This window comes from Myxine glutinosa, chromosome 3 (assembly GCF_964187855.1).
Source record: "Myxine glutinosa chromosome 3, kmMyxGlut1.1, whole genome shotgun sequence".
Taxonomy (NCBI): Eukaryota; Metazoa; Chordata; class Myxini; order Myxiniformes; family Myxinidae; genus Myxine; species Myxine glutinosa.
In genome coordinates, this window is record NC_136263.1 from 41528579 (window position 1) to 41552419 (window position 23841).

The 23841-nt window shown below is 43.1% G+C and overlaps 1 protein-coding gene across 8 annotated transcripts in view; it reads left to right on the forward strand.

Annotated features, from left to right (window-relative positions):
• LOC137423643 (uncharacterized) overlaps nt 1-23841 on the forward strand; it is a 50658-nt gene that overhangs the window by 24222 nt on the left and 2595 nt on the right. For 4 of the 8 annotated variants that reach the window (XM_078773944.1, XM_078773950.1, XM_078773946.1 and 1 more), the window contains 8 exons: nt 311-412; nt 887-1091; nt 1860-3218; nt 13998-14051; nt 14254-14299; nt 19685-19752; nt 22353-23487; nt 23586-23673. In XM_078773944.1, the coding sequence (XP_078630070.1) occupies nt 311-412; nt 887-1091; nt 1860-3218; nt 13998-14051; nt 14254-14299; nt 19685-19752; nt 22353-23487; nt 23586-23673 (3057 nt within the window). Of the gene's footprint in view, nt 1-310; nt 413-886; nt 1092-1859; nt 3219-13997; nt 14052-14253; nt 14300-19606; nt 19753-22352; nt 23488-23585; nt 23674-23841 lie in introns of all 8 variants that reach the window. The other 4 variants (XM_078773945.1, XM_078773947.1, XM_078773943.1 and 1 more) reach the window with 2 other exon arrangements.

The following is a 23841-nucleotide window of genomic DNA, read 5'->3' on the forward strand; positions in this document are numbered from 1 at the left end:
AGTGATTCGATTTTGGTTCATGTCTGGATTCTGATCTGGCCTATCAGCGAGATACAAAACGTAAACTGTTCAGTCTGGCCTGGTGAGGTACCGTTCTAGTTTGTTATACACTTACACTGAACATGTAAGTGATATGTCATTTGATGGAGCATTCAATTCTCGTATTATATAATCTGTTTATATCAATGGCCCAGCAGGACTTGTAATATAATTATCTTCATCGAGTTCAGCTCGATATTATCAAGGTGTGACAAGCAGGTTTGTGTCGTGACTTGCCTGTGATTACCATTTGCCTGGCGCTGTGCTGCAGTTGCAGAGACTCAGAAAGCTGTCAGAGTCGAGTTGCTCAGATGTCTGTTCTGCAAAAATTGTGTCCAGCTCTCCTACAAGCAGCCCTATGTGGTTTGCTCGGGTATGACGTGGTCATTCACCTATTTTGCGTTTGAGTTATTTTAATGTATGTTAAATTTCTTGCATAATTTTGCTGCTTCTGTTCCATGTTAGCCCAACTTACCTGCTAAATACATAAGGGGATCTCATTAGTGGTGACTGTTGATGGAATTACCTGTGCATCTTGTTTAAAATGCTGACTAGTAATAAAATAGATTTTCGGGAGGGGGCGGTTGGGGATTGCCTTTATTGGGATTTGCAGGATTCAGGTAGAAGCTTAACCATGGACAGGTCACGCTAACGAGACAGATAAACTGAATTTGCCCTGTAAGTCAGTGCAAGTCTTAACTTGTTTGTGATTGTTGTGTCAACTGGAGCTTCCTTTGGTTTTCAAATAATCATTTCCAGATTTGCTCTTCAATTGCTTAACATCCTCTGTTATTTGATATTCTGGCCTGACTGCCTCCAACTTGATGACCTCTCACCACTTGTGCAGCTCGAAGGCATCAGCCTGAGTCCAGGACTGCCCAAACGGAATTCCTTCAACGAAATTCTTCCACATCCACACTTCACAGTTGAAAATAACTCTTTAGGTGCTGGGAGTTTTTCAAGCCCGAGAGTTAAACTGCCTGCAGTGCACGAACGCCAAACGGACAGCTACAACTGTTTGGAGGGAAGAGATTTGGTCGTGCAGAGCAGTGGTACGCCTCCCCTCGGTTCCCTGCTACTTTTGAGAAATATCTGGAAATGCTCCTGTATATTGCAGCTCTAGGTTTATTCTTTGTTGATGAGTTGAATTTTGCGTCTTAGAAATAATTGAATGTTATAATGTGGAGCTTGAAATGTTTTGATTTTATTTGGCATCATCTTTTCACTCGGCTAACTAAGGCTAAGGCTAACCCCCGCTCTTGCAGGGTAAATGGCCTTAAAATGCCTGTTGTTGTTGTTTTCACTCGGCCGCTGGTCAAGCCGTTCTTCAGGAAGTGTTGCTCGTCACCTTTTACTTTTAACCAAACACATTTGCTCGCTGTGTAGTAATTGTGGGCCGTTGTTAAAGATGGACCTCTACATCAGCCTGGAATCCTGACATTGTAAACACAGATCTCTACCATAAAACTTATCCCAAAATTTGAATAGATTAGTTGGATATCTGAGTAGATTGTCTTTTCCTCTGCTTTAGAATGAGTGGTGTTTTGGGTTTTTCTTTTGCGTTAATTTTTCAACTTGTTTGGTTAGAATGTAGTCATTTCCAGTACTCTGTACTGACTGGGTGGTCTGAGCATTTCTCTGACAAACTAAGAGCAAAGGTCAAAGGTTTTCGTGATTCTTCTGGCATTTAAATTGAGGATAACGTTCCACCTCCTCAGTCGGCTCATTCGGCAGAAGCGTCTGAGTTGTGTCGGAATAAATGAAAACTGCATCTTTTGTCTCCATTTTCTTAACTATTATTTCTCTTTTTTTCGTTACAGAACTTCCTGAAATGATACTTGCAACTGAAAATTTGACCTCGCTGCATGAAGCTGGGCCCATTCCAGTCATTGATAAGATATTGTATCATGGCGTTGAAGAAGAAGATGCGCATCAAGGAAGCATGGGAAGACGTGGGGTAATAGATGGAGTAATGCACAGCAAGAACAAGCCAATATTCCCACTGCTGACTGAGAAACGTTCTGCAGATGTTTTGGATTTTCTGTTGGACATTGAGCCGACAGATGTGGAAATTTGTAAGGATGATCTTGACCTCATCAATGTGAGTCGGATTTCCACCACTGATCTTGTGTCATCTTTGCACACGTACTGCTTGCCACGTGCTGAAGTGCAGCGGAACGTTTGTGTTGCTCAAAAATACCCAGTGTCGTCAGCTGTGCTTCCATATCCTTGTACAAACGAACAGGGATATGCGAGTAATGACCTACCGGTAGATAACAAAAGGGAGGAGAGTAAAAGCAAAATGCAGTGTGAAATTGGCGACTTGAGCAGCGAACAAGTTGAAAACCTTGAGGGTTGCCTCAAAACCACTTTGATTGAATTTTCCACTCCTGAGGCCATAGTTCAGCAGTCCATGTCAGTTCCTGAATGCAGCTCATCTAGCCAGGACATCATTCCAGTGCTGCACCCTGATGCATCTTTAAAAGAGTCTGGATTTTCTCAAATTCAGACACAGGACACCCCTACAAGTGGTAAGTTTAATACAAAGGGGATCGAAGAACGACAAATGCAACCTGTTCCTCTAACGGTCACTGGGGATGGGGTGAGCAAACCTGTCAAAAACGCTGAACATTATATTGGACCAGTAGAGACTGTTGAAGAGGAAAACAAACTCCCACCACAAGTGCCACATTTACCAGTCTTGGACAGTATTAACCAAAATCCCAGTTCCTCTGTAACTAGTGAACATCCAATTGAGAAGATTAGTGGCTCGAATGCTCCCTGCATGGTTGGATCAAACTTCCCTTGTCCAATGGTCACTCTAGAGAATCCACCCACTTGCAGCCACGAATCGATAGCGACCAGGTCAGCTTCTGGCGTGCCAGTAACCACAAGTTGTGAGGTTGACAACAATAAGAAGAAAAAGCGGATAAGTCTGCATCAGTACCGCTCCCGCATGAGATGTTCTCTGCATCTTGTAAATGCAAATGGGCCTGCAGGTTGTTTACCTATAGGCTCTGGCGAAGCATTACACACAGTCGCTGGCATTTCTGAAGGTGAAGATTCAGGTGCACAGAGAGGATCTGCAAGAGAGGATGAGGAAGCAAAGTTGAAGGAGGAAGAAATCAAGGCTATGGAGGATGTCAATCGTACCATAAGGGCTTTCTTTGAGGATATAGGTAATGCTTCATCTTTTTGGGTTTTTATTGAATCGATAAGGGCTTTCTTTGAGGATATAGGTAATGCTTCATCTTTTTGGGTTTTTATTGAATCGAAGTTAAATAACCCATAACATCTTTCACTCATTTCATGTTCTTTTCTGATTTGCTTCAATTATTACATTTTTATTTGGTAATAATGATTGTGTGTATTAGTAAATATTGTAATGGTGCCATTGGTTTAACCACTGCAGTAGCTGAACAGTAGACTTCATGCAGAGCACGATACTTGCAAAATCCAACCCGCCTCCTGACCCCCCATCTTAGAAGTTTGACCTTTGACCTTAAAATACTTTGCTTCCCAATTCAGCGACTTAATGTGCAAACGCTGTTCAATTTTCAAGTCAATCAGATGAAAAATGACAATTTTAGAAATTTTGAATGCCGGATGACCTTTGACCTTTGACCTCAAAAGAAATAGCCTTCTTCTTTATGACTAATTCTAGCATCTGGTGAAGATCGATTTAAAATTGTGATCTGTAGGCGATTGACAGACAGACAAATCTTCGATTTTGCAAGTAATGAGCTCAAAAATTAACAATATGGTGTGTTGCAATAATCTATTGTATAAAATCCAATGCAGTGAAAAATGTAGTTATTTTTATTTGCAGTAGTTCAGTTTGTGCAATTGGTTCACTTTCTCTGTCTGTCTGCCTGTCTTTCCACAAACAATTTTCTGATCAAGGAACAACCTAATTTCAATTGAATGTTACATTTTAACCACGAATTGGAAAACAAGCCTGTAGTTTAGCAGTTCTTTGGCTCTTAATTTGTTTTGATCACACATGCGTAGAGACTGAGATATATATATATATATATATATACTGTATATATATATATATATATATATATATATATATATATATATATATATATATATATATATATATACAGACTTAGCATTTAATATGGAATATTTTTTTTGTGGGGGTGAACTTACGTTTCAAGATGACTTAGAACCAAAAGTTCATTGGAATTATGTTGAAATTATTCTAGATTTTGTTAATGTGACCGTTAAAAGGAACAAAAACCACATTTGACATTTCGAAGCAAATAAATTGATCCTTGAAAGTGATGTAAACTGATATCGAACTCAATTCACGGACTGTACTGTGTTAAATTTCTGTACGTTTTCCAGAAGTATCTCTTTATTTTGCACATTAGCCAAAATTTTTTTTAACAAAACCAAAAGTTAAATCACGACTGGGATTACGGACAGTAAAATTACAGTTCAGTACTTCATGTAACCCCCACGAGCAGTCAAGAGAGCACGTACACGTTGAGGCATGCTGTTCACGAGATTTGCCAAGGTTTGGACAGGAATCACTTGCCATACAGTTACAATAGCCTGCTGCAATTCACGCACAGAGGCAGGCTGCTGGTCCAAGTTGTCGATTTGACGCGTTAATTCTGCCCACAAGTTCTCTATCGGATTCATATCCGGGGACATGGCAGGCCACTCCATATGCTCTACACCACGGTCAGCAAGAAAGTGTTGGATCATGCGAGCACGATGAGGCCGTGCATTGTCATCTTGGAAGACAAAGTTTCCTCGAAAGGCTGCACGAACAAATGGAAGCAATGTTTCTTCCAGAATGGCCCTGTGCTTGAACTGGTTCAGGTTTCCATTCAGAACAACCAGGTCAGTTTTGCCCCCTGCATGAAAAGCAGCCCAAACGGTCACCCCACCACCTCCAGCTTAGACTCTTGGCACTATACAATCTTCGATGTAGGCTTCATGCACTTGTCTGCGCACTCGGATGCAGCCATCTTGACGATAGACCAGAAATCTAGACTCATCACTGAAGATCACGTGATTCCAGTGTCCTGGCTGCCATTGACGGTGCTCCCAGGCCCACTGCAATCGGCGCTGGCGGTGTTGTCTGGTCAGACGTGGCTTTCTCAGGGGACACCTGGCACGATAGCCTGCTTGAACCAGTCGTTGGTCGACTAGCCTTCTGGATACAGGCACATTTGTCAGTTGCTGCCACTCAGCCCTAAGCCGATTAGCTGACTTGGTACGGCCATTGCGGACTAACCGGTGCAGCTGGCGATCATCCCTCCTTGTGGTTCTGCGGGGACGTCCTGGCCTCGGTATTGGAGTAGGGACACCCCTCTGAGCATTTCGTTTCAGGATCTTTAACACCTGACCTTGAGTGGTGCCATACTGCCAAGCAATAGCACGCTGTTTCATGTCGGAATTTCGTAAAGCCACCACTAAATGACAAACAGCATTGTCGAGTTGACGGACCATCTCCAGGGGAAGCGGCAATAACTTTTGTAGACGTGCAGCAGTTGTTTTCCACTAATACAGAACGCAACAACCCTTATATACCCGATTGTGAAGCCAATCGTCAAATGTACCTGTCCGTACATTTTGTCACGCCACCTGTGATATAATCCTGTTATTGACTTCTTGCTGTGCCAGACAATCAGTGACATGGTTCTTTTAACACAGAAATCACCAAAGTGTAAAAGAAACTCACCAGATTGATATACCGAGTTCAGAAATTAAACCCAAGTCAAGAAAAAAAAAAAAATTCCATATTAAATGCCAAGTCTGTGTATATATATATATATATATATATATATATATATATATATATATATATATATATATATATATATATATATATATATATATAATCAGTCACTATGCGACCTTCATATCATCAGTGGAGAATCGCCAGCCAGGTGTCCCATACAGCTGATGATGATATGAAGGTCGCATAGTGACTGATATAAAAACCGAAAGGTTCACAGAGTTACAAGTGTATGGAAAGCCTCACTGCGTTGCCCTGATGAAGCCCCAACAAGGGCGAAACCAGTTCGGTAACTGTGAGTTTTGCATGCACTTGTGACAGTCTGAATTTATAATCCGTAATGACGCACTGCTAGATGGTTCCTCTGGAGCTTTGCAGGCAATGCGGACATGCATGGCGATGACGTCATGCTGTCCGCTCATTAGGTTGGAGAACCAGATTACAGATACCTATATATATATATATATATATATATATATATATATATATATATATATATATATACAGTGAAACCTTGACTTACGAGTTTTCCGAGAAACGAGCCGTCGCTCGGGCGGTTTGTTGCTTTGAGATGCGAGCCGAGATCTGAGTTACGAGCTTAGGCCACCCGCCACTAGGTGGCCCAACGAGCGTTCCGGTCACGTGGTTATCTTGCCGTGCAAGCATCTCTGCCGTATATCGCTGCTGCTTTGTTTTCGCATTTTGGTTATTTTGGAAAATTTCTTAGTTTTAACCATGGGTCCTAAGAAATTGAGTGCCAAGGGCAGTACTGAGAAGAAGAAGAGGATGATGTGCTTGGATATAAAACACGCAATCGTCGAAAAACATGAGCGAGGTGTGCGCGTTGTCGACTTGGCGAGGCAGTACGATCGTAGTACTTCTACGATATGTACGATTTTGAAGCAGAAGGAGTCGATAAAGGCTATAACGCCAGCCAAGGGCGTTACGATTATTTCAAAGCTCCGGACCTCTGTCCATGAAGAGATGGAGAAGTTGTTGTTTGTGTGGTTGACGGAGAAGCAGCTCGCAGGAGATACCGTGACCGAGAACATCATGTGTGAGAAGGCCCGACACATTTTATTATAACTTTTGCCGAACTGATAGAAGCCGAACGATACATCCCCCAGCAAATCTTCAACTGTGATGAGACAGGGCTCTTCTGGAAAAAGATGCCGAGGAGGACGTATATAACGACAGAGGAGAAGAGCATGCCAGGCCACAACTTGTTCAGAGTGCCGGCGATAGCTCGCCTTCTCTTTGTGGAAAACACGGTGAGATCCTTAACATCCAACAACTAATGGGACGCAAACGGGGCGCCAAGTTTAGCGGTACACACATTGATGAATCACCCTGCCTGTGATTCACCCATGACAGGTTATAGCTGGGTCGGCATTCAAACCCAGGCTGGACAGTTTAGAGTCAAGTGTGCGTACCTCCAGTCCAGGCCATCCTGCCAACTTGTATGCTGCATACAGGTGAAATATAAAGCGCGAGATATTTTTATATATACTATATATTTAAAAAAAAATTGGTGTGGTTTTTGGCGGGCTGGAACGGATTAATAGCATTTCAATGCATTTTAATGGGGAAATTTAATTTGAGAAACGAGCAAATTGAGTTACGAGCTCGGTCACAGAACGAATTAAACTCGTAAGTCAAGGTTTCACTATATATATATATATATATATATATATATATATATATATATATATATATATATATGTATATATATATATATATATATATATATATATATATATATATATATATATATGTATATATATATGTATATATGTATATATATATGTATATATATATATATATATGTATATATATATGTATATATGTATATATATATATGTATATATGTATATATATATGTATATATATATGTATATGTATATATATATGTATATATATATATATATATATATATATATATATATATATTGTTGCAGTTCTGAGAATGTACATATATGATCATTAAAGGTTTGCCCCCATAGTTAGTCCACATGCAACACGTAGGCCACCTTAGAACATTAGTTATGTCATAGTATATGTGAGAATAAGGCCATTTCCAATAGTGATACCTGCGTTGTGTAAAATAAATAATAAGCTTAGGTCCCATTCATTTTGCGGCCCACCCTCCAAATCGACCTCGTTGGGCAGCATCCATCCCGTGCCCTGATTCGGCTAATCCACCTCCTTTGCCAGCAGCATTCGCTGCCCTTGGGTTTTCGCTCGAAACCAGCCAAATGCCACGAGGTAGGCCTGGAAAAGGGGGAGGAGCGCGAGGTCGGGGTGCGGCCATGTCAAGCAGCACGTCAAAGGCGGAGCCGGTAAGAGCCAACAACCAACCAGGGCTCGGGTGGAATGGCGTGAGGGGCGTGGTAAGAGCGCAGCTGGCAAATTCCAGAGGGTTCGCTGGGCGGCGATATATAAACGCGCACACAAAGCCCTTCCACAGGACTGGCACGATTCGTGCATTACACAGGACTTGCTACCAGAGGACTGGCACGATTCGCGCATTACAAAGGACTTGAGGACTGCCCTTGTGAGAGATCTGCACTCGTTGTAAAGGACTGGCCAGAAGGAATCTATGAGCACTCGTTGGAAGTGTGGCTTATTGAGGACGGTGCAAAGAGGCCTCGCGAGGAAAACGCATTAAGCAGCGGGTTCGAGCTGCCGATTATTACGTACGCGGCTAAGCCGCGAGTGTAACCGCCAAGCCAGCCTACCTTTCGCCCGCATTCCGCCCTGTAATTGTCCGCCCCGCGTAAACGACACGAGGAGAGTTCCTGGCCGCTGCCACCTGACCATCAACACCACAGTACGGGTCGGGGACCGGAGTGAGCTGCCTGGACGCCATCATCCCTGGACCATCAACCCTGACCTTCTACATCCCCGTGTGAGTGTGTCTGTGTCTGTGTGTGCGGGCCCGTTTGTCCAGGGATAAGTTAAGACTGTATAAGCTTCACTGTGTGTACCTCTCCTCCTTCCTGTACAAATTGTTAATAAACCAATTGTTCTTCCTGTTTCTTCCTAATTCGACCGTATCAGTCTTTTCCTCTATTGGGTAAGCGTGGCACGATTCGGCACCTCTCAAGTCGGGTTAGTTCCTGCTAACAGCTCGGATCACGGCTCGCTATCGCTCGGCGTTTCCACTAAAACCGTGGTTTGGGCGGGGTTATTTCCTTGCTTCCAGGGAGGCGTTGGTTATTAGGAATTCGGCCTACGACCCTACCCAGCGCTGACCGGAAGGAACGTCATAGCCCCGGATCGCGTCGGCTAGGTAAAAGACAAGAGGATTAATCCCCCCTTAATAAGGGGGAAGGCCGACGTGAGATCCGCACCAATATATATATATATATATATATATATATATATATATATATATATATATATATATATATATATATATATATATATTCCCGGTGTGTACCCCGGTTTAGAATAGGTACACCGTATCTCTGCGCATCGTAAGAGGCGACCAAGGGTTGGCGTCAGGAAGGGCATCCGGCCATAAAAACATTGCCTCAAACAGGGAACCATGATTGTCATGGGGCCCGCAAGGCTAACCCCCGCTCTAGCGGGGAAAATGGCCTCAAAACGATCATTCATATATATATATATATATATATATATATATATATATATATATATATATATATATATATATATATATATATATGTATGTATGTATGTATATGTATATATATATATATATATATATATATTGGGGTTTTGAGAACCCTGCACTTTGTAACTTGTTGTTGTAAATATATCCCTTTGTAAATAGAATTTTTTGTAAATACCTCCATTTCTTGTAAAGGTCAAAGGTCGTCCCATAGTTAGTCCACATTGCAACACGTAGCGAATCATAGGCCCTCTTCGTAGTTATTTTATTATTATGTGTTTCAGGTAAGGCTGTGTTTCCAATAGTTGACTCTTCGTTGCATTAATCAGATAAGATAGGCCCCTTTCAATTCCCCAATCGCCTCACCCACGTCTCCGCAAAGTAACAGTATGGCGGCGTTCGCCGCTGTTGCATTGGGCTGTTTTTGTTGGCACCACGCCGCCATTGCCCATGTGCTCATCTCAGAGAAGAAGGGGGGAGGAGCCGCCAGATCACGGGCGTGGCACCTCATCGTCATCAGAGGTGGAGTCAGCCAGCTCTAATAGCCAACCAGCACCGCGGTGAGCAACCCGGTAGGCGTGCCCTCGTAGCCCGTGGCTTGATTTCGGGGAGGGCAATAAAAGGAGGAGTGAGGGACTGCTTACGCAGATGAGTGAGGAAGCACGAACCGAGAAGTTGGGTGGAGTTGGAGGAGAGTCGGTGAGAAGGCAGAGAGAGAGAGACAAAGCTGCGGGAAGCTCTGACACGCTGCTTCAAACAGCCCCTGCCGTGTGAAGCTCTGACACGCTGCTTCAAACAGCCCCTGCCGTGTGAAACCGAGTACGTGGAGTCGCCGGCCGCTCACTTCCAGCGTGGAGCTGGAGCGGACGTCGTTGCTGCGTTTTCCCGCCCGCACCTTCCAGCCCTGCCGTTCTGCACGGTCCCTTCTCCTTCGTCAAGCCATTTCTGCCTGCATTTCCCATTCGTGTATGTGAGTTTGTTCTGTCTGTATTGTCCTGGGGATAAGTAAGCCTGTTTAAGAATTGCTCTGTGTCTTCTTCTTCTTCTGTATATTACTTTCGGTCCTACTCTTCCTTTGGTTTGTTGTAAATAATTAATAAATACCTGTTCCTTATTCTTTGGTTTCTTTCTCGTCCGATCGCTTTCGTGATTTCTTTCAATTGAGTATCTGTGGTGCGATTTTGGCTGAACCGCTTTTAATCGGGTTTAGTCCATTGCTAACAGCTCGGATTCCGGATTGCTAGACCGCTCGGCAAACTCCATCTTGTCTGGGATTCGAGCAGGGCCATCCACCTGCTTTGCGGAGGTGTCCGGGAATCCCTTGACCAATCACCTTGGCCAATCCCATCCCACAAAGGAGCGGGGTAGTTCCAGGACCGGTCGGACGGCCAGCTTAACAGGACAAGGGGATTAACCCCCCCCCCCCCCTTGCTAACGGGAGTGCCGTCCCCCGGATCCGTAACAATATATGTTTTGTTTTTTTTCCAAACCAGAAACTTAGTTTTTAGGGAAGTCATAAAGGACACAAACAACAGGTACGAAGAACGAATGTAATGTGTTAAATAAGGTGATCTAAAAAACACTAACAGCTCAGTAAACTTGATAATTTTTTTCCTACAACAAAAATCGCCTCATTAACACTTTAAAAACCCTTCCGTTTCGCAGTACATGAACAAAATATTATGGCATTTTACATCATTTCAACCAATCAAATTCGCTGCTCGCAGATAGTGCCCATGTCTTCTTCCCCCCCCATTCCCCTCCTCCTCCCCATTCCCCCCCCCCCCCTCAAGACTGGTTGGTACAAGTTGTTCTATGTACTATAGTTTTTATTCTGTGGTAAATATTGATTGCTTTGCCAATAGGAAAAAAAATCATCCTTATGTGTTGTAAATCAAAACTCAGACCTCTTTCAAGCAATGAGGTTTTATTGAATTATATCTCCACTCATCCTACAACACAAAATAAAGCACAATCATAAGCACGACAAAGGAAGCAATCAAAACAAACATCTCCTCCAAGCCCCCCCGCAAGCGAGCAATTACGTACCGTAGGCGGAGGAGGAGGTGGAAGAGGAGAACGGCCATGATAGAGATGCAGCTGTGAATCGCGTCAAGGCTGCGAGCTGACTTTTTTGATATTGGTCGCGAATGAGTTGAGGCTTCCTGGGGGAGGGATTACCTGTGGCATCGTCACATATTGCGAGTGCAATTAAACCTTCAGCTCAGGGTTTATCACCAAGTGTGAATCGTCGTTGGAGAAATCATGCGCCTCCATTATGGACCTATGCGTCATTTTGGTCTCGAAGAAGAAGAGGCTGTCCGCTTGGTGCATCTTGTCGTGTCGTTGGGATTTCCAGATCAACCTTACCGTGTGCAGCGCCGTTGGTTTACATATCAGCTCAATTCCCATATCGACATCTCACCTCCTAACTCCTCGCTCGCCATCGTGCCGATACCTGCCTGTTCTCGTCGTTCTGCACGGCTTCAACCAGTGTGGAGATCCGTGCACAGACTTTGGGGAATGTTACATCCCACTCACGTTTGGCGTATCATGAGTTCATTGCTTTGAGAGCATTGGGGAATGATGGTACCATCATATGTATTGTTCATTTGATGCAAGTGATATTTTCATTGTACTTTCTTTAATAGTATTATTATTGTGTATGTGAGAGTTCTGAATACAGTTACTTGTTTTGTTCTACAATTGCATTGGTGTGGTTTTACCATGGTTTATTAGAAAACGCAAAATAACATCTTTCTGCCATGTTCTCGCTCCAGACTCTGAGGTGCACCGTACCTGGGGTTTTGGGAGGTAATACGTAACAGTATCCTAAAACAACCATAAGAGTGAATAGATGGAACAACGTTTTGCACATCCACTTGTACAGGGTGCGAGATTATAACGAACTCTTAACTACAATCTACTAGGCAATCTTGGTACCCAATCACAATTATCTACTTCACAATCTTAGTCAGGTCAGTCTCTTTCTTGACCACCACTGGTAACAGTGGTCTCTTGTTACCACTGGTAACATGTAACCCAATGCTACCTGCCGCAAGGTCGAGTAGTCGGCAACTAAACCGACTACCCTCACTGGCTTTCCAATGGGGTGGGTGACTGTGACACTCTGCAAGAATAAAAACAATACCTGTTAAAGGGTGGATGATGTCTCCTAAAAAAACACCCATCCGGTTGGACCTTTAGGTTTTAGACAGCAACCGCTCAGGGTAGTACTACCGTTCTGACTTAGGAGCGTTAAAATGGTGCCCGGAACCATCTTACACTTTCCGTGTCAGGATTGCTGGTCTTGCTTTCTGTGTCACTCAAACTATAGCTACTGGGCTAGCTTTAACAAACATCATACACTTTTCTTACTCATTTTCACTCCTCACCTTTACATTCTCTCTTTTATTTATCTTTCTTCACATTTATCAATGCAGTTATTTTATTTAAGGCCTGGCCTCGATGAGAACTATATAGTCCATGACTGTAGCCTTCAACATAAAAAAAGAATCTGTAACATTTCTCTTTCACACTGGTTTGTAAAAACTCCCCCATGTTCTCCTGGAAAATATGAAAGGTTTTCCACATGATCCGATTTAAAATGATTCTCTCGTTGCATTGACCTTAGTTCTTTGAAAAGTAAGTCACGAGTGAGGTAATTGACACAGCAGACATATTTATTGCGCCTCAACATGGGAAGCACGTTTGATCGAAGCGATCATGCTTCCGTGTACTTTTGTTTAAAACAAGTTGAGCATTGTCGTGCCAATGTGACGTCACACTTCAGTGCTCTAAAACCCCACAACCTGTTGAGCACCATTTACACATGTTCAGAGTGAGAAACTCTGCCATAAAACTCTTTTCCATAAATTTCACAGTCTGCCGTAAAGTCTGCCGTGGACTGGAAGGTACGCCAAAATGTGTACAGAAGAGAGAGGAGCAGGGGACGAGGGAAAGGGTGGGGAAGAGACAGAGGGTTAGGGGAGGGGGGAGTGGATTGCGTAAATTAGATATTTCTGCCTTTCATTTTTAATTATTTTGTAAAAAAATTCTTTAAAAAAAGAATTCCACTTTCACATTATGGGGTTCTATGTGTAGATCATTGACAAAAAATCTCGTTTTAATCAATTTTTAATTCAGGCTGTAAGAACAAAATGTGAAAAAGTCAAGGGGTGTCAATACTTTCTGAAGGCACTGCACTTTAAAACTATTGGTGATTGTCACAGCTATCATTTGTAGCACTCCAGATTTACCACCTTCGGTTATGGATGTGACGGATGCAAGATTTTTTTTTTTTTTAATCAAATTTTTTGGACCGAAGTTTTTTTTTTCTATTTCTCCAGCCACTGTCTTGTTAACAATGGCAGCCTGGATTGCTCTTGTTTGTTTTAATATGCATGATTATTATTGAAAATTTGAAATTGTGTATTTGTGATAATTTAAAATTAAGTTGTTTATTTTGGGGGTTTTTTGCATGTGTACACAAGTTCCACTCTTCTTATCATTTATTTTTCTCCAGCTGCCGCTATTTGTTTTGAATGTCTTGTTTTTCAGGCATCGAAGCCAGTGATCTCGGCAGCCTCTTGGAGATGTTTGAAAATGCTGAAGGTAAACATGAACTGTGACCCAGTGCTGTGCACCCTTGTTTTTCGCATACCCTTGCTGTGACCTATGTACACACACCTTTGTTTGTAAGGTGGGAATGGCATATTCATGTTTTTTTTCCTAAACTGTGGTCCCCAGACCTACCAGCTTTTTGATTATCTCTGCACCAGGTTATGCAGTTAAGACTTTCTTTCTATCATTGCAGGAAAAACTCCAAGGCGAGCTGTTAAAGTGAAGCGTCACTCGTTACTGTAAGTTTATCTTTTAATTTCTGGAAGCTTTTTCTTTTAAATTGTGCAGAACAACTAAAAGTATTGGAACAGAACACCCAAGCTTGAAATATACCCTCCCAACCTGCTCGTGCATATATACATACATATATACACGTGTGTGTGTGTGTGTGCGTGCGTGTGTGCGTGCGCGCGTGCGTGCGCGCGTGCGCGCGTACACAGTGCATTCAGAAAGTATTCAGACCCCTTCACTTTTTTCACATTTTGTTATGTTGCAGCCTTATGCTGAAATCGTTTAAATTCATATTTTCCCTCATCAATCTACACTCAGTACCCCATAATGACAAAGAGAAAACAGGATTTTAGAAAGTTTTGCAAATTTATTAAAAAGAAAAAACTGAAATATCACATTGATGTAAGTATTCATACCCTTTGCTATGACACTTGAAATTTAGCTCAGGTGCCTCCCATTTCTCTTGATCATCTTTCAGATGTTTCTCCACCTTGATTGGAGTCCACATGTGGTAAATTCAATTGAGTGGACATGATTTGGAAAGGCACACACCTGTCTATATAAGGTCTCACAGATGACGATGCATATCAGAGCAAAAACCAAGCCATGAGGTCGAAGGAACTGCCTGCAGAGCTCAGAGACAGGATTGTGTCGAGGCACAGATCTGGGGAAGCCTCCAAAAAAATCTCTGCTGCATTGAAGATTCCCAAGAGCACAGTGGCCTCCATAATTCTTAAATGGAAGAAGTTTGGAACAACCAGGACTCTTCCTAGAGCTGGCCGCCCGGCTAAACTGAGCAATCGGGGGAGAAGGGCCTTGGTAAGAGAGGTGACCAAGAACCCGATGGTCACTCTGGCTGAGCTCCAGAGATCCTGTGTGGAGATGGAAGAAACGTCCAGAAGGACAACCATCACTGCAACACTCCACCGATCTGGGCTTTATGGCAGAGTGGCCAGACGGAAGCCTCTCCTCGGTGAAAGCCCGCTTGGAGTTTGCAAAAAAGCACCTGAAGGACTCTCAGACTGAGAAATAAGATTCTGTGGTCTGATGAAACCAAGATTGAACTGTTTGGCTTCCGTCTGGCCACTCTGCCATATAGCCCAGATCGGTGGAGTGTTGCGTATATATAGCTGATATATATATATATATATATGTATATAGATATGTATATATATATATATAGATATGTATATATATATATATATATATATATATATATATATATATAATATATATATATATATATATATATATATATATATATATATATATATATATATATATAAAGTTTTGCAAATTTGTTAAAAAGAAGAAAAAAAAACTGAAATATCACATTGACATAATATATATACATACATACATACATACATACATACATACATATATATATACATATACATACAGGCCGGATGCCCTTCCTGACACCAACCCTCTTAGTCGCCTCTTACGACACGCAGAGATACGGTGTACCTATTCTAACCAGGTGTGTACCCTGGTTAGAATAGGTACACCGTATCCCTGCGTGTCGTAAGAGGCGACTCAGAGGGTTGGCGGCAGGAAGGGCATCCGGCCACAAAAACATTGCCTCAAAAAGAGAACAATGACAATTACAACTACATATGGGCAGGGTACAGCCCGAAGTGGAGATCGGTTTCTGAGGTTTGGGACATGGAATGTTGGGACAATGACAGGGAGATCAGGAGAAGTGGTGGAAGTATTTGTCAGAAGAAGAGTGGACATATGTTGTGTGCAAGAGACGAGATGGAAGGGAAGTGGTGTGAGAATGGTGAAGGGTAGGCAGGGACAGAAATACAAGTTTGTGTGGCAAGGGTGCCCGGAGGGCGTGAATGGTGTTGGTGTCCTGTTTTCTGAGGAGTTTGTAGACAGTGTGGTGAGTGTGACGAGAGTGAGTGATAGGTTGATGATGGTGAAAATGATGATTGGAAAGCTCTTGGTGAACGTCATCTCGAGATATGCGCCGCAGGTTGGTCGGAGCGATGAAGAGAAGGACAAGTTCTGGTGTGCGATAGAGAAGCTGATGGAAAATGTGAAAGATGAGGAAGTTGCTGTGGTAGGAGGAGACCTAAATGGACATGTGGGAAGGAGTATGGACGGTTTTGAGGTAGCTCATGGGGGTTACGGATATGGTGTGAGAAATGGAGAAGGTGAAAGGATTTTGGAGTTTGCTGATGGAGCTGAATTGTTGATTTGTAATACTCCGTTCCAGAAAGGGGATAATAAGCTTGTTACATGTCAGGTGGGTCGACGACAACCGTTGACTTCCTGATGGTGCGTAGGCAAGATAGGGGGCACCTCCTGGACACAAAGGCGATCCGGGGGAGGAAGCTGTTTCACAGCGCCACTTGGTTGTCTGCAACATAAGGGTGAAAGGTGCGAGGAGAGCTCGGCGGGTGAGGTACCAACCAAGAATGAAGGTGTGGAGGTTGAAAGAGGTGACAGTAAGGAAGGCATTAAAAGAGAGGCTGAGTGGGGTCGAGGATGATGTTGTTGAGCTTGAACGTGGTTGGATGTCAATGAAAGATTGTCTGTTGGGAGCCGTTGGTGAGGTATGTGGATGGACAAAAGGACCACCGAGGCACTCGGAAACATGGTGGTGGGATGATGAAGTTGGAAAGAGGATTGACGAGAAGAGGAAGAAGTTCAAGGAGTGGCAGAAGTCGAAGGGTACGGGAGCAGAAAAAGCAGAGCATGAAAGTTATAAGGCAGCCAGGAAGGCTGCAAAGAAAGAGGCAGCAAAGGCGCAGGAGGCATGTAGGAAAATGTTTGGAGAACGCTTGAATTCGGAAGAGGGTCAGAGAGCGGTATTCAGGATTGCAAATCAGATAGCGAAAGAGAGGTGTGAGGTGATGGGGGTGAGTTGCTTGAAGGATGAAGTGGGACAAATCGTTGTGGACCCAGATGGAAATAAAGGAAGATGGAAAAGATATATGGAAATGCTGTTGAATACAGCGAATGAATGGGACGGCAACATAGAGAGGTCTGATGAAAGGGGGGAGGGGAGGAGAGGGGGGGTGATGGGGGAGGGGAAGGGGATGGGGTAGGGGGGAGGGGGAAGGGGTAAGGGGGAAGGGGATGGGGTAGGGGGGAGGGGGAGGAGAGGGGAATGGGGGGGGGAGGGGAGGAGAGGGGGGGGGGGAGGGGAGAAGAGGGGGGAGGGGAGAAGAGGGGGGAGGGGAGAAGAGGGGGGGGAAGTACCCGACATTCCGTGTATAAACGTGAGGGGGGAGGGGGAGGGGAGGAGAGGGGAGGGGAGGAGAGGAGGGAGGGGGAGGGATGGGAGAGAAGGGGGAGGGGGGAGGGGGGAGGGCGCGCGAATCGTCGAATCAGCGCGCTGCTCTGCCACCGATTCAGAAGCCGTGTATAATATTCCTCGCTGAAATGCGCTGAGGTAAAAATATGGTTTACAAATATTATGAAATCAATTTTTAGGTCGGCCATGTTCTTACCAGGCTCAATGGCCATGTCTGTGCCAAATATCAAGTACGTGAGCCTCTCCGTTTAGGAGTCTATCGGTAACATTACACACACACACACACACACACACACACACACACACACACACACACACACACACACACACACACACACACACACACACACACTGTTTTATATATATATATCTATACCAGCAGAAGTACCCGGCATTGCCGGGCGGGGGAGGGGAACGGGGGGGGAGCGAGCCCCTTGGCAAAGCGAGCGATTTTTTTTTTTTCATAGCGTCATAGCGATTTTTTTTTCATAGCGTTCATAGCGTCATATCGTTCATAGCGTTTCATAGCGTCATAGCGATTTTTTTTTTCATCGTGTCATATCGTTCATAGCGTCATATCGTTCATAGCGTCATAGCGTTCATAGCGTCATCACGTGATCGCTCTGAGCGAATCAGCGCCCACCTGCTCTGATTCCGTTGATTCCGTGCGTTGAAATGCGCTGAGGTAAATATGAATAAAAAATATGGATCGTCAAATATTTTGAGTTCGGCCATGTTCGTCCCACGCTCAATGGCCATGTCTGTCAAATATCAAGCACGTAAGCCTCTCCGTTTAGGAGTCTATCGGTAACATTACACACACACACACACACACACACACACACACACACACACACACAAACTGTGTTATATATATATATATATATATATATATATATATATATATATATATATATATATATACACAAAGAATTAAGTTAAGCACCCCTACACAACGAATTAAGGTAAGCACCCCCTAATATATATTCTTTGTGTATATGTATACATTGGCATATATTCTAAGGTATGTGAGATCAAATAATGATTGGTATGACATTAGCAATTATCCATTGATGAAATTGAGTGATCAAAGTGAAAAAAAGTGATTGGTTGAGTCAGTGATCCGATCACGTGGGTCCTACACACGTTATTGACGCAAAGATCGCTAGAGGTCTTCTCAGAACAATGACTGTACGTTAGAAAACATAAACGTCATCCACACTGTCCGTGATGGACCTATAGCTCCATACTTAAATTGAGGTGAAAATATGCCTAAAATTCCCAAAAAATTTCACCTTAAATTATTCAGAATAAAATATTGAAAACGGCATGATTGTTATGTTTTTATGTGACCATAATATCACTTCTCCAGAAAATATAGCAATATCATGGGTATATTACACTGTTTTGACGACAACAAACATGTAATGTGCGAGGTTGTAAAAAAACGGGGGGGGGTGCTTAACTTAATTCTTTGTGTATATATATATATATATATATATATATATATATATATATATATATATATATATGTATGTATGTATATATATATATATGTAGAATTTTTTTTTTGTTACTCAGTTGAGAAATGCTTTGCATAATATTTGGTTAACTGATTTTCGTTCTTTACATTGAAGTATTTTTGTATGGGTGGGTGTTGATGTTTCAGAATGTAACAATTCACTCATATTTCCACTTTCTACTTTGCCTTCTTATTTATTTAGTGTCGTACGTTTGATGTCTGTCACTGCCTTGACGAGTATTCTGATTGGCTGTAAAGGCATGCTATACTGTTTCAATAGGCCACAGCAGCTGTTGCCTTGGACTCTATTTTCAGACTGTATGAGCAAATGTGGTGCGTCGTTCTCTGCTTAGAATTCACATTGGCTGTTCCGATGCCTTGCTTTTCAAAATTTGGTTTTCTGTTTTGAAATAGTCTGTGCTCACAAAATGAAAAACGACAATTGAAAACCAACAGGAATGGGATACAGGTCATTGGGCCAGGCAATGATATGATGTTGTAGAAGTTAATGTTTACCGTGAGATTATGCAACAGAGCTGGAGGGGTGATACCAGAGAGGATTTGGACGCTTGCTGCGATGTCCACTTGTCTTTCTGGCAGGCGACCAGCAATACCTGTACCCGATGTTGGCAGCGAAGTTGAAATCAAGGTGGAATGTACTGCTGTGGGTATGTCTTGAGGGTTTTTTCATTAACCCCCTTTTTAAGTATCTGTTGGTTAAGGAATCATTGCTTGGTTTGAATTTTTTTTCAACCGTTTGTGTGTTGCTGCTTCAGCCTCTGCACTTCATCGTGGCTTACTTGCACGTACAACATGAAAATAAACTTGCATAAAAACTCCTAAACCAGTTGCATTCCATCAACTATTTTCCTTGGCTGAAATTTGTCATGAGAAATGTCTGTCTTTGTGTGCTTCTAATTCCCTCGTCTACAAACACTGCATGAGCTCCTTTTTTATTGCACAAACCGCTGCTTGTTTCTCATCATCGCTTACAACAAGAATTGCTTAATCATGTTCCGGTTGTGGTTCCTTCGTGAGTACATGTGTTATTTTCAGCTCACCAAAAGCTTAGTTTACCACACTGGATCTGTCTTGTCTAACTGTTGTCATGTGTTCCCTGTATCGTTGATCATATGAATGTGTTCCTGTCTTTTTGTTGTTCTTTGTGTTTTTACTTGGTCCTGTTGTATCGATGTCGAGTTTATGTTTGCCAATGTTCTGGCCGTGCCATGCTTTTGAGTCATAAGCTTTCCACGTTCTCACTTCCATATCTTTCACAGTTTTCTCTTTTCCTGTTTGTTCTTTCCCCTGAGTCCAACTATGGCTCCGCCATCAGTACATAGCTATTATATCCTCTGTTTCCTTGCTCTTCCTTGAGCCTAAATTTTGTCAACAAAAAACAGGTAAAAATACATCAAACTATAGCTTCGACGCTGTATATGCAAAATGGAAATTTCCTCCTTTCTTTTTTCTTTGCAATGATTTAGTCTCACGACAGAGCTTGAATATGTAATGACAAGAATAGCAGGAGACCATGGACAAATCCAACGCTGTATAAGATGTCAACCTTGCATTGGTATCAAAAGGAAAGTGCTAAAATAGCAGTGCCAAAAATGCTGCTCAAAGAATTTAGCATAGGGAGCAACACACACTGTTTTCTTAATCAATTGTAAAATAAACGAGAACAGTGTTTGATAGGGAGCACACCTCCACCAGTTTGAACAGTTTACTTTTGTATTCCACTGATAGGCCGGATCTGTATCCGGACCTGAACCAAAATCTAATCGGCGTGTTCATGTCACCGAACCAACTCATCCCCATAATTGTCAATCCGTCCATAACTTTTTGAGATATCGTGCTATACATAGTTTTCTGCCCCATCTCTCAATGGTGAAGAATCACTTTAAAAAAAAAAAAAAAATCCAGTATCCGGATCCAAATTCAGATCTTCACCAAAATGGAATCGATTCATCCTTGTCACACACCCAACCTGTGCACCCAGTGTCATCCGAATATGTCCACAACTTTTTGAAATATCCTACTCAAACAGACAAACAGGGGTGAAAACATAACCTCACCTCCATCCAAATTTGGTGGCGGAGATAATTAAGTTTTGGCTACAGATTTGCTGGATTTTAAGAAACAGTGATGCCCACTCGTCAGAAGCAAAGTATGGTGTCAATAACCCCCCATCCAGCAGGGGCCAGTGGCTGAACCACATTCACTGTGCCACCTGTACATGTGAAAATTGCATGGTGTGTTTGGTTGTTACTTCCTTATATGGGTTTCAGAAGGTGGAATGGATCCATCCCAAGTCTGAAAGTATCTGTGTGTGCGAGCATGGTTATTTTTTTTTAAATGTCGGTTATATATACATATGTCAGGCTGGTTTGACACAGATTATGCCATACAATCTGGGCATATCTCATGTTATCTTTCTGGAAGAATCATCTACCTAACTTGCCTGATGTACCTCTCCACCTACTTGACCAACCACTGAAGGAGGTTCAGTTCTTCAAACCTATGGACCTCGTCATCAGCCACCATCTCTTCTGGCCAGATGACATGTTAAAGCCAAAGACAGAGTTGGTATCCATTGTCATGCCAAGACCTTCCTCGATTATTCTGAATTTGTGATCTGCAAGGCCTTTGTCCATGGCTCAATCGAGTCCTTCTCTTCCCAATGGGAAAGTGTCAACCTTCCAAATAACCCAGCCTCTCCCCAATTGTTAACTTGCAAAATGCAGGACTTGTGCTGTCATTGACTCCTTTGTACCTCTTTTATCCCACTTCAAGAACTACAATCTTTGTCTATTTAATGTTGTTTCAAGTCGGCAGTACACCTCCATCTCTTCTCATCTTCCATCTCAATTCGTGATCTTTTGTACCCCCGTTTATCTTCCACGAATCCACCCCTCTTACTTCTCACTTCCTTTTTATTTTGCTGTCCTTTCTCCTCCTCGCCAATTTGTTAATTTCGTTTCTCGTATATGCTTTTTGTATGTTGCCCTTCTAACCCTGATGAACAATTATTTTCTCTTCCATCTCATGCATGAGCATACATTTTCCATGAAAAGGTGAAGGACAAGGCTAAGCTGTCATTTTATCACCTGCTGACAAAAACTATTGGAGTTTTTCTGGTTAATTGGATTGCAGATTTCACTTGCAATTGTGTAATTATTTTGGTCATGTAAAATTATATGAAATTCATACATTGTGCCACACACGGTGCCCTGTAAGTGACATTTTATCAATTTTGCCCTTGCAGGCAGTTGTGGCACAGCTGTTTCTCCCCAAATCCCTATGGAAGAGTTGCCTGAATCTCCTCATTTGGGCCCTGATACCAGGGCTGGAACGTCTTCTGAACATACGGCTATTACTCGATCTGCAGCTTCATCCCCGATGTCATATAACGGGCAGGTACCCTATCATCTTGCTGGAGCCAAAGACTCTACTCTCACTTCTTCACCAGTTGTTGATTTACAGGCTGCAGATTCTTCTTTGCTGCAGTCTCTTGCAGCAGGTGATGCAACCCATCCAAGGTCATGCTGCGTTGACTGGACAGCTAGGACACATGATGCACAAAGGCATAAACGGTGTATGTCGAAGGTGGGGGTGGATCACGATTACTGCTGCGTGATGAGTGGTGATCAAGTGGAACTCTGTAATGACTTCATTGAGAATATAATAGCCAAAGTCGATCACAATGAAATCTCGAGTTCACCTGCACGTTGCTCATCTCGATCCTCCAGTAGTTCTCATTTGAGCAGTTCATCGGAGCGACAACTGCAGCGTTGTCGAGATTCATCCGTTAGCTCAGAGTGTGAGGATGAAGAGTTCCCAAACAACTATTATAATAAGCTTCCTGGGTATTGCACATCTGGTAAGCCTCTCACCTTGCCATGGACCACAGGCCTGAAGAGTCCTCAGGCAAAGAAACGGCGCCAACATACCTCATCTAAATCGGAAGATGGCTGGTCAAATGGTACACAGTATTATTCTCGTCTGCCAGATTATGTGAGAACAGCCAAGGCCGCGGGCCTGCTGTACGCTGGCAGTAGCAGCAGCAGCAGCAACAGCAACAGTAGTAGCAGCAGTGAAAGTGACAGCGATAACAGAAGGTCAAATAAAAGGCGCAAAGGTAGCCGGCCACTCGAGTATCGAAGAAGGGAGAACTCTGAGCGTCGCTTGAGCTCCCCTTCTAGCTCCCCAGATCGCCGTGGCTCAGTTTCTCCACCCACACCGTGCACGGGATTTCGAAGCAATTCTCGCTCGCACTTGGGACAGCATCGTGCCAGCTCGCCAGGACCCAGACTCTCACAAGCCCATTCGCCTCCTCCTCTGCCCTCGCGCCCTTATGCGCAACACCACACCATGCGAAGTCATCAAGCAACATCCCCGTGGTAAGGTGATATCAAAAAGGATCATATTATATTTCTGCAGGTGTGTGGCATGTATCCTAAATAAAACCAAAACCGGGTGCCAACTTGTTCTTGGCCAGGTATGAGAGGAGACCTGGTCGCACGTGGCTTGAGCGACGAGAGAGGAACGTGCACGACGAGCGTTGGCGAATGCAGCAGAAAGCCATCGTAAGGTTTTGAACGCATGGTGCTGCCATTGCTCCCTGCACTTTTGCACACTCACGAGTTTCTGTGTATTGAGCAGTTTCATGAATAACCCTAAATGAGGTAGTCAATTTATTTTATTTCAATTTTGTTCTGCTTAATACATGTCCAACTCCATCAAAGAGAATGGCA